This window comes from Microcaecilia unicolor, chromosome 10 (assembly GCF_901765095.1).
Source record: "Microcaecilia unicolor chromosome 10, aMicUni1.1, whole genome shotgun sequence".
Classification (NCBI taxonomy): Eukaryota; Metazoa; Chordata; class Amphibia; order Gymnophiona; family Siphonopidae; genus Microcaecilia; species Microcaecilia unicolor.
Genome location: NC_044040.1, coordinates 171,321,806 through 171,334,040, shown reverse-complemented (window position 1 = coordinate 171,334,040; position 12,235 = coordinate 171,321,806). Strand labels below are relative to the sequence as shown.

At 45.7% G+C, this 12,235-nt stretch overlaps 1 protein-coding gene across 1 annotated transcript in view; it reads left to right on the top strand.

Moving 5' to 3' along the window:
- The window catches only part of DNER (delta/notch like EGF repeat containing), a 347,962-nt gene that overhangs the window by 241,402 nt on the left and 94,325 nt on the right, over positions 1-12,235 (top strand). Inside the window, exon 6 of the mRNA XM_030216224.1 lies at positions 7,920-8,073. Within this exon, the coding sequence (XP_030072084.1) occupies positions 7,920-8,073 (154 nt within the window). The remainder of the gene's footprint in view (positions 1-7,919; positions 8,074-12,235) is intronic.

Below are 12,235 nucleotides of genomic sequence, written 5' to 3'. Positions count from 1 at the left end.
GATCCTGTTGATAGAGAAGCTCCTAATGTCCCAGATGATTTTCATAGAACACTGTTCAGTATTAGTCCATGAGAGGGGTCTAATGTGCTACATTTGAAAATAAAGTAAATACCCAACAATCAATTTCTTAGTGTATACATAAAAAGTATATACATACTTCTCTCTACACATACTTCAATGAATTTTCAAATGGAATATAGGTACATACTTAGTTTTGAAGATCTCCCTTTGTCATTGCCACATTTCCCAGGATAATATACTGTACACGCATGTGTGCATGTTTTCTAAAATATGAATGTAAATGGTATGTGGTCTACAACAACCAAGGTGGATGTGGATTCAAATAAATCCAAAATCTTAAGTACAAACACCAAAAATGACCCACTATTAAGGCAAACATATGTGAAGATGAAGCACATTGTGTTTGAAAGAAGGAAAAAGCCTCAAGGAGCTCCAGACCAACCGGTCTATAGAGCTACAAGCGATCAATATGATCTGTTCCTCATCATTGTCTGAAAAAACTTTCCCTCATTTGAAGTTGAACAGTAAACAGTAAATGAGGGAAGGTTTTTTCAGCCAATGATAAGGAACAGATCATACTGATCGCTTTCAGTTGCTGCTTAGTAAATGGGCCCCTTAATAAAGGTTCTAGCAATTTGCATACCTTGAATGTTGGTGGTTTGTTTAGTGGCATGTAATCACCATGGGTTTCCTGATTTCTTTTAATTCTTTTGTAGTGTTTGTCATCAATGGGTGCTGAAGAAACCACGGTGACTCACAAGTTGTGTTGTTAGTGCTGAAATATACCTAAGTAACAAACACAAAAAAGAGGAGCTCGCTTAAAGTCAACCTCAGTAATGCAACCAAAAGCGAGTGTAAACCTTGATATGAATTAACACCATACAATTGAAAAGTAAAAAGTCAAAAACGGGGGAAAAGACCTCAGAAAGTAGTGACCTTCCGCTCCAAAACTGAAGTGACTGAATCGTCCTGGTCACGGTTCGTTTCTATATAATCATCGGTCAAAAAACCCCCAGCCAACCAAAATGGTTGTGCAAAACTGTTTATATCTCTTTTTTTATTTTTCTTATTGCATTGTATAAATACCAAAAATTGTGCCAAGAATAAAAGAAAAAAAGAAATTGTATCTAAACAACCAGCGCTCACCACTGCCAGACTGTAGTTAATAAATGTAAGAGTTCAATTTGACTTAACTGACTGAGATTGACTGCATGTAGTAGTCATGTTGAAGTGTGGCTTCAACAAAGAGTCACAACAAGAATCCAAACCCATGGATGACTGTTATGACTACCACATGCAGTCAAGCTCAGGGGTCATCTATCCAGAGTACACTGATCTGTGTAGTAGTTTAGCTATCCACCAGTGATCTGATAACTTAGAAGAATAAGTATAAATGTATATTTCCTAGTCCAACATAGATTTTCAAACTACAATGAAACAAAAAGTGTATGTTGTCAGCAAGCACCCCTCCGTGCTGTCCGCTCTCGACCTGCACCTCTCTGTGCTGTGTCTTCACCCACACAATTGGGGCTAATCCACCTCCTAAGAGGAACTGCTTCTGCTCACTTTCAAAAAAGTAATTATTCACAGTACCCAATTTATCCTGCAGAGTACTTTATTACACCACGGTACCAGTGGGAAAAACAGTATGTTCACTGTACCACAGCTGCTGGTCTCCGTGCACTTTGCTTCACTTTTCAAACACACCAAACAAACAACAGTTCAGTCTTAGAATTAGCTAAAGACTTGGGAAAACCTGTGGTTCAGTCTATTCCTCCGCTCCTCTCTGCTACTGCCTAGGAGTTAGAGGCATTTTCACCACCCTCATTTGCCAGACACCAACACTCTGACAACCTCCCACAAATGTTCAGACTGACCTCCTTCAGGTAATTAATTCCCACTGGTCCATGAAGCCAGACCGCATCTAGGCATTGTCCCTTAGCGGCCTCAAATCTCTGGCTTCTCTCTCTCTGCAGTCTCTTCCTTTTCCACCGCCCTTTGTCCTGAGCAAAAGAACTCCATTTGCTCCTCACCCACCTCTTTCCTTTCACTTTCTTCTCCTAGTTCAATCTCCTCCCACTCCATGGAGTCTTCCCCCACCCTCTCTCCCAGGTGCTGCTCCTCCCCCTGATTATCCTCCATCTCCCAATCACCCCCTGATTCTACTACCTGCTGGGAGTTGTGGTACTGTTTCTCTTGTTCCCTCCTTCCTTGCAAGTGTTGCTGGGCTCTGTAGTTCTCTTCCCTTTTCATCAGTCTCTTCCTCCCTTTTCCCCTCTGAGGGTTTTTCTCCTTTTCCCGCTTATTGTCACTATCAGCTCTTCTCTGCCTTCCTTCTACCTTCTCCTTACAATGTATACATAAATAATATTCTCATCAGTACCAGACTTCTAAATTTATGGAACATAGGTAGTTTGCTTTGTTCTATTCTCAGTTTTCTGCTTGCTTCTGTTTTCCTGTAAAGCTTAGTTAATGTTCCCTTGGAGAGATCTGTCTCCACAACTGTCATTTTCTGATGTTCATACTCTAATTTATGTATGTCCTTTGCCATCATTTTAAAGATTCTCTGAGGATAATTTTTATAAAGGGTTGCCTAGCCTTGGAGGTGGAGATAGTGACTGATTTATAAAGACACGTGAGGTACCCATGTATCTCATAAAATACTAGCACAAATCCTGCAGAATTCATGCCAGCATTGAAGCCATGGACATTATCCCCTGGATTCTATATAAGTTGTCAAAGTTGACTGCTCAGATTTGGGCGTGGATCTCAGATGCATAAGTAAATTAGTCAGTTAGGCACTAACATTTATTGGCTCACTGCTTGTTATGTCTGGGAATGTGAGCCCTTGTGCCCTGACTGAGCATGGCGAAGATGGAGTGACACTGCACTCGTTCAGGCAGCCAGACAACCCCTAGCTTCACCTGGGAAGCGATCGCCGTTCCCTGAGAGTTGAGCCCCCCGGTGCAGGTGGCCACCAGGACTTCCGGAATCAGCAGGGAAAGTAGACACCGTCCAGGAGCCAAGGAATCAACAACGCAGCGAATAGTCAGAGAAACAGTCCAAGGTCTAGGCAGGCAGCAACCCAGTGCGTAGTCAGGCAACAATCCAGGGTCTGGTACACAGAAATCACAGAAACAAAGATAGCCGGCTGTAGAACACAGATGTAGACCACGACCTCTAAGCACTAGAAGCCGAAGCAAGGAAGGACTGGAGGCAGGGCTTTAAATAGTGTAGGAAATTAGGTTCAAACATGTGCAGCGGATCCAAGATGGCTGCCTCCATCAGAAGAGATGCCCTACGCCCAAATATGGGCTTACTTCATGACGCTGCCCATCTCCAAGATGACTGCCACAACCTGAGATGCCCATCTCCAAGATGGTCGTCCTATCCTGGAGATACCACATCCAAGATGGCCGCCACATCCTCAAATGCCCATACCCTGCGCAAGCAGGCTGCACCTCTGGAGGAGTGGAACAGAGTGTAACACTGCTGCATTTTCAAAGGGTGAGCAGTAAGGGCCCTGTTTACTAAACCGCACTAGAAGCGTGCTAGTGTTTTTACCACACGCTAAGCATTGGCGCACGCTAACCGTGTAGATGCTCATAATATTCCTATGGGAGCCTACATGGATAGAGCGTGCTAATTTTTAGCACGCACTAAAAATGCTAGCGCACCTTAGTAAACAGGGCCCTAAATTTGAGGGACTGAAATCATATTCCACATACCCTGGCTTAGGAGTGAGGTTCATTAACGTCATGGTATGCAGAAAAATTACTCATTTGGAGACATTGCCCCGAAGGAAACTTTGCGGGGTATTTCCATTTGCAAATTGGCTTGCTGAGTGCAAGGTGAAAGTCTTATGGGGAGTATGATAATTGCTTTCTTACTAGCCAATGAGCTCACTATAGATTAGTAGCCATCTTTCTCCCCTTTCTGTAGTTGATGCGTGTCAGTTCTGTGGTATACCGGAAGCCCACTGTCTTCACTGTACAGGAGATTCAAAGCCTCTTTCACTATAGTACATTGTGCTGTGGCCAGCCAGAGGAGCCAGTGCAATACAATTATTTTTAATCGGAGCAAGAAGAATCTCGCTGTTATTGACTACAGAGCATGCACATGATATAATTTAGGGAGTTGTCAAGTTTCTAATGAGAAGTATAGCCATTTTCCAGTCTCATGAAAATGGATTCATGCTGTGCCAATTTATTTTCCTTACGATCTTTATCGTGGGAAGTTTAATGCCTTCTATATCTTGTTAATTATGGTAGTGTTCTGCAGTATTCCGTTGTGACCTTTTCAAAATTATGTAAAGTTTGACAATCTGACCACCCGTATTTTCTATAATCTTATTAAACATGGGAAAAGACGTAATTTTCACAACCTATATTCACAATTATAATCCTTTTGAAAAATTGTTAAATAGAAGGTGAAAGGAAGCAAACAAACTACCCTTTTCTTGTTTCATGTTAACAATTCCATTCATGTGGTTTTTGATTGGTCCTCTTGCATACCATGAAAATAATCATGGGGTGTTATTACAATATTCTCAGATAGTACATACACAGCTTAATTGTGCATCAGCGCTGTATCAAGGGATGTGTGAGTGGTGTGGCCTCACAGGGTGCAAATATATAATCTCCCAGCCCACCGTCTCCTCTCCTTGGTGGTGGCAAAGCGGCTAGGAGATACCAGTGGATGAGTTGCACAGGGTAAAACTATAGCTCGGTATGGTCCTTCTGTGTGTGACAATGATTTGGGTGTAATAGCATGCAGCTGCATGTTAATAGAATAACAAAGCCTCATTCATTCTTGAGGATGCCATCCTTATTCTATTTGGTTATTTGTTTGCTCTGATTTATCAGCTTGCAATGCTTTACAATAATAAAACAAAAAAATGCATCACAATCAATGTAACTACAGTAAAACTTACAGTACCTAGTAAACATTCCTCAAATTCTATCTCAGTCCTTTCCTCCTTACTCAGTTAAATTTATCCATCGATACCCTGTCTTGCTTACGAAAACAATTTCCCTAGCCTCCTCTGGCAAGCACCACTAGTAGAACCTTGCTGATAGCCAATCTTTACTGTCTTCAAACCAACCCCTGCCTAACTCAGGAGTAGGACGGGTATATGAGTGACGGGGGTAGGAGGAAGTATGGCCAGCTGTGGTAGCTAGCGCATGGGTCGAATCTACCACCACTTGAAGAGGAGAAGTGCACCTGAAGAGGAGAAGTGCACCTCAAGTGCAGCTGTGCTATTGGCAGTCCAGTAGCGCAGTATGTTGTCACAGGAGGTATGGCGGCACTGCATCCCAATCCCCCTACAGCCTCTGATGCCCCCTCAGAGGCACTGATTCCCTCTACAACCTCTGATACCTCCTCGTAGGCACTGATCTCTCTCCCCCGACAGCCTCCAATGCCCCATTGCAGGCACTGTTGCCTTCCCCATCCAACAGATCAACAGCTCTTCTCCCATGAAAATGTCCACCTCCTGAGAGCAGGACCATTCCCCCTCACTCCCAGGGCTTACCCGAGAATCACAATTGCTTGTAGAGTGGGGCCAGGCAGGAGAAATCCTCTTCTGCTGCTGTCTGGGTCATCATCTGACTCTAAAATAGCGGGGCTCATCATTCTGTATAAGAAGTAGATCTTTTATGGAAGGATGACTCTTAGTGGTAGTACCACAAGACTAATGCTAGGGGTCATTGGTGCCCTTTTGGAGTCAGGATCCAACCCGGGTGGTAGCGGAGGAGGGTCACTGTTGCTTGGCCCACTATACCACCAATTCTGATTGCTGGGTAAGCCCCGGGGAGAACTGGTGGGCCAGGGAGTGGGGTTGGGGGGGCAAGATTGTGGCTGGGGTGGTGAGCATTTTCATGGGGGTGGGGCTATTGATCTTTGGGAGACATTGGTGCTGGCTGGAGGGGTGTCACTGCCTGCAGGGGGGATTGATGCCTGCAAGGGGGGGAAATAGGAAACTAAAGGGGGGGATTCTAGCCTGTGGGGGCCCAGGGCCGGCCCTAGGGTTTCTAGTGCCCTCCTGCAGTCTATTAGTCGGCGCCCCTACCCATCCAGAGGCGGGATCACTATGGCTCCGCCCCCACAGTAGACACACCCCTTTTACTAGCCATGGCATCATTGAAAATATTACACCGGTATAGAAGAAAAATAACTTAGCACACAGACCAGGAATTAGGAGAACAGACAGTCTTGCCAACTCTGAAAAACAATGTGTTATCAAAATTTCAGAATCTAACAAACAGATCCCTATTCAGACACTTGGCCTTGCAGTCACACATGTAGAACAGAGATAGCCCCTCTTCAAATTCTTCAAAAATTAACCTGAAATCCTAAGAAGTTAGACTCTGCATGCAGCACAATAGCCTTCCCATCGAGCACAGCTTAGGATCTAGCTAGGACAGACTTAATCAGCATAAACTAACATATTCTACAATCTGAGTTGGACAGACTAACAGGAGTTAGTGAAGTGGGAATGAGAGATAGGTGATGGTTAGGAATTGAAAGCAGGCATCTAGCCCTCCTGTCCTGTGAGTTGCTGTGTTGGGGGTGGGGGTGGAAAAGGGTGGGTCAGGTGCAGCACTAAACAGCAGTCTCTGACAAAACAAGGGTCCAGGCTCTGCTGTGCTGTCTCTGTCTGAGCCCTCTCTGGGCAGAGGTTAGCTGAGCTCCCACAAGTTATTTCAGAGCCAGATTCAGTTGGAGCAGTGACATCCTCTGACAAACACAAGGAGGATATTGCTCTGCTTGGGAGGGGGGAGGGGACGGGACAGAGAGCTGACAGCTTTGGAGCCAGACTGAGATGAGCAGCAGAGATTAGATACTGAAAAACAAAAGCCTCAGCAGAGCTTGATTGCTTGCAAAGTGACGCCCTTGAAGGCAGGCGCCCTCCTGCAGTGCTTACCCTGCTTACTGGGTTTGACCGGCCCTGTGTGTGTGGGGGAGGGGGCATTGGAGGCTACAGGGGGCATTGAGAACTGCGTGAGGTGGATTGTGAACCTCCGTCTGTTGGTGTCCCAGTTATCACTGGTGCTGTGTTCCATGCCTGGGCCTATAGCACAGGTGCCAATACTATTGCCTTGCCATGGAATGCACTGCACCTGCACCTGCACCATCTGCCCTGTACGTTAAATGTAGGGCACACCCTCTGCATTTACCATACAGCTTTTACATTTACCACATGGTAAGTATGACATTAACCATGCAGTAAACACAAAATTTACCACAGTTTAGTATAAGAAGCCCATACTTATGTACTTATGTACATGTCTTACCAGTCTTAATATATGGGTGCTAAAGCTAATGTCTGTTAGTTTATAGGCTCTTTAGTGACAAAACTCAGATTGAACTGTGTCTCTAAGCCAACCTATTCAAGATTCTTTTTAACCATCCGACTATATTAAACAATGATCATGGAGTTAAAAAGATCACTCAACTGATGCTTATTCTGGTAGGCTTATTACTGTATGTTTATGTATTTGTTATATTTATTTATATATTGCATATATTTATTGCATGTTTAAAAACAGCTCCAGGTAATTATCTATCTATAAAATACTTAAAGTATGAGAACCAAAATTGTTTCTTTTTCAAAGGAGATGAAAAGATGGTAGCTAGGCATACAAACTCTATGGGCTTCTTATATTACAGATTGAATTTGCACACAAAACTCACTGCATGGACATAAAACCTAACCTGTAGAATTTACTTATGTTCCAGACAATAAATTTTCAAATTAAAATAAAGCATGGAAAGGGGGTGAATAGAGAGGACATTTAATTTATTGTTTCTAAAAACCTAACCAACTGTAGGCCCCTCTAATCCATCAAACTGAAAACATAAAAGTAATCTTGACTCTTGAATGTGCTTGTTTCTAGGTCACATTCTCCTGTGATTGTGAAGCTGAATATGTGGGTGTTTTCTGTGAAGAATTTAATGCCTGCCATAGTACACCTTGTCAGAATAATGGAATCTGCTTAGATGTTGAACAAAGGCATGATGGGAAAAATTTCACTTGCTCTTGCCCTGCCGGTATGTATTAAATTGCATTTTGTTATTATGCATGCTCACTGTAAATTGTAGCGTTAGACGTGGTACTTCAACTCACGGTTGTGAATCTATGTAGAGAAAATTGGGACATAAATGATTTTGAGCCATACGAATTCATGGTGAACCCAGGCTTCATGTGCCACAAAACAAGGGTAAAACTGGTACAGGCGAGAAGTGCTAGGAGCATTTGTCAAGAAAGAGAGACAAGAGAGGATGGCTAGAGAAAGATAAAAACAGAGAATTCTACCACAGAGTACTGTGGATTTTCCCTCTCACCAGTCCTGTAGGTTTGTTTCAGTAAGTTAGGATGCTGCAACTTGTGGGGAAGGGAGGGTTGATGAGAGGGTGAACTTGATGTTGCAAGAATAATAATAATAAGAAGAAAAAAATCCCTGACACTGAACAGTTGCTCATTTAGGGACCCTTTTACAAAGCGTCGGTAAGCCCAATGTGGGCTTATCATTCGCTAAAAAGGAAGTGCCGCCGGGCTACCGCAGCAATCCGGTGGTAGTTCCCACCCCCAGCGCGCCATCATATCTGGCGCTACAAAATTTTTTTTATGTTTGTAGTGCCAGTGTATACCCAGAGGTAATCGGGGAGCCCTTGCTGCCACTTCAGTGGGTGGCGGTAAGGGCTCACTCCCCCTGAAATGGCCATTCAGCAAGTGCTTCACAGGCCTTGGCATGCGTGAAAAACACGCGCCAGCGCAAGCCCTCTTTTGCTGCAGCTTGGTAAAAGGGGCCCATACTGTCTTGCCAAAAGTTCAGTATAATAGTCTCTTGCCAAAATGTACTCACCTGTGCAACAGCAATGATATTTTGAAAATGCTTAAATATATAATATATTATTTTGTACGAAGAGGGAGCCTTAAAAAAAAACAAGGTTGCTACCTCGGGTGGCCACTTTTTTCATGGTACTCCCTTATTGTAATGATAAACAGTATTTTCCAAGTGATAATTGGTGCTTACCTAAAACAATATGCACTCAAAAAATCCAGCCTACGGCAGTAAGCAATATCTAAGCCGCTCACAGACACGGGCTGAACTGACTCCAGATATTCAATGTGGCTTCTGACATCGAATATCTGAGTATCACCAGTCATCTGTAAGTTATCCTGGTACCAAACTGGTGTTTGGTTAAATTTACCGCATAAAGGGTCCCTTTTACAAAGCGTCAGTAAGCCCAACGTGGGCTTACCACACAGTAAATTAGAACTACTGCTTGCCCAACATGGCCGCTGGTGGTATTTCCAGCTAGAGTGTGCGCCATTTCCGGTGTGCTGGAAAAAATGTTATTTTCTAGCGCAGGGCTAACTTGGAGGTAATTGGGCATTGCTACGCACTGCCCAATTACCGCAGGAGCCTTTACTGCCACCTTAATGGGTGGTAGTAAGTGCTCCCTGTTGCATGGCCATGCGGTAAGAGTTATCATACCACATGGCCATTTTTTGGGCTTTTTACCCGCTGCAGGGCCCTTTTTCCCACAGCTTAGTAAAAGGACCCCAAAATTAGGATGGCCTTTTTGCTGTCCTAACTCTATATATGGTTACTTCACTGGTTAGTGGACTGAAAATCACCACTTGCCAGCTAAGTAGACGCTTTGTCCCCGGCCACCCCTAACCTAACCAGTTAGGAGATGGCCGGTTAGCAGCAATATTCAGCAGCACTAACTGGTTAAGTGCCGCTGAATATTGTATGTTGGATCGCTCAGCAGGACATACCACTTCTGCCTGTTTGTGTCAAGAACCAGAATGCTTTTAAGATGAGAGATATTAAGTGACTGGCCGCACTCTGTCTCCACTTGTGTCCAATGGTTATACATAGCATGGTTACTTAAATGTCTCATATCAGGCACGTATCCTAAGATTGCTATCAGTTTAGATCAGGGCAGAGATGTCATTCTTGGGTGGGGTTTTTTTTTAGACATGAATGCCTGTTCAATCTTCTTGATCATCAGCTTCTCATTCATCAATTATAGGATATTGGCCTCCAGATGTAGATTGGTTAAAATCAGTTTAGTCTCATCGGTGTTTAATCTTAGAATAGGACAATGCTATGTCCAAACATCATTTCTCATTCATCTGGGGATCCATTCTGGCTATTCTTATTAATATTTTTTTGATTTATTAATCACATTGATAAAGTTTTGATATTAGTAGCTAATATAAGGATGACGTCTAATTTGTCACTTATCCCGACTTTCTGATGGCATCTGATTTAGGAGATTTAAACAGCTGCCCGAATGCTGTTTGCCAAGTGGCTCTCATAGCCTGAAGCTCAGCCTCCTAAAGTCAGAAGCTATCTGGCTTAGTTAGAAAAGACTGCCCTCAGCATTGGCACCTTCCATTATGAGAGCGCTAAGCCTCCTCAAAGACAAAGTTAACCATTTTGGGTATCACTTTAGACTAATCTTTAAATTTCAAAGATCATGTTAATGGGCTGATGAAAAGTTAATGTTTTTTTCTGTATAAAATTTTGAGTACTGCATCCTTTCTTAGAGTTCAAGGATATGCAACTACTACTCCACACATTAGTGTTGAGTCACTAAGATGATGTGAGCGCCCTTTTCAGGCATGTCTAACATCTTTTTAAAATGATTACAACTAAAAGAGTGCCTCTGTGAAACTAATATTCTCCGAGGACAAGCAGGCTGCTTGTTCTCACTGATGGGTGACGTCCACGGCAGCCCCTCCAATCGGAAACTTCACTAGCAAAGTCCTTTGCTAGCCCTCGCGCGCCCGCGCGCACCGCGCATGCGCGGCCGTCTTCCCGCCCGAAACCGGCTCGAGCCGGCCAGTCTTCTTTTGTCCGCACTCGGTACGGTCGTGTTTTCGCCGTGTCGAGCCCCGGAAAGTCGACCTCGCGCGTCCAATTTGTTTTGAACGTGTTTTTTTCCTTCGGGAAAGCTTTGTCCTAGTCGGGAAGTGCTCCGGAAACCCCCCGCCGGGTTTCGTGTAAATCCTCCCCGTACTTCCAGCTTTTTTGCCCCGGTAAGTTTTCTTTCGTCGTCGGGGTAGGCCTCTTTTCGGCCTCGGTCGAGATTTTTCTCCCTCTAAATTTGGTGCTTCAAATTTCGCCATTTCGGCTTTTGATTTCGCCGGCGTGATTTTTCCGCCCATGACATCGAAGCCTTCCAGCGGCTTCAAGAAGTGCACCCAGTGCGCCCGGGTTATCTCGCTCACTGATCGACACTCGTCGTGTCTTCAGTGTCTGGGGGCCGAGCACCGCCCTCAGAACTGCAGTCTGTGTTCCCTGCTTCAAAGGCGGACTCAGGTAGCGAGACTAGCCCAGTGGAACGTGTTGTTCTCGGGCTCTTCGTCGGCATCGGCACCGGGATCTTCGAGTGCATCGACGTCGTCAGCGTCCAGACCATCTTCCTCGGCCGCCCCTGCATCGAGTGCATCGAGGCATCGGGCCTCTGCATCGGCGCCGAGACATCGGATAGCTGCATCGACGTCGGTGGTACCAGGACCTCGTCTGCTGATGTCGTCGGACGGTGGTGCATCGGGTGGAGTGCAGGTGAGGGCTGTCCATTCCCCTGCTGGTGGCGGTGAGCCCTCGGGTGGGTCTCCGCCTACCCTGAGGGCTCCTGCGGTACAGCCCCCCCGAGATCGACCTTCTTCAGTCTCGGCCCCGAGGAAGCGACGGATGGATTCGACGTCCTCCTCGTCGGTGCCGGGGAGCTCCGGTGACATGCTTCGGAAGAAATCGAAGAAGCATCGACACCGGTCTCCTCCCCGTGTCGGCACCGAGAGCTCTGGGTCGCCGAGGGATTCGGCACCCAGCAGGCATCGGCACCGAGAGGACCGCTCACCCTCTGTTCAGGAGGTGTCGATGCGCTCCGCTCTGGACAGCCCGGAACAGCCTCCACGCCCGGAACAGGTACTGACGTCGACGCCTGCATCGACCTCTCAGCCTTTCTCTGCAGCCGCTCTAAACGAGAGCCTCCGGGCCGTTCTCCCAGAGATTCTGGGAGAGCTGTTGCGCCCTACCCCTCCGGTACCGGCGGTGCTTGCGCCAACCGGTACCGTCGAGCGTGGCGCCGGCTGGCCCATCGCCCAGGTTGAGGTCCCCGACGTCGGTACCGCGTGCCGGTACCGACCGCGGCCACCTCCCAGGAAGGCTCCCCGACTACGTCGGCGGAG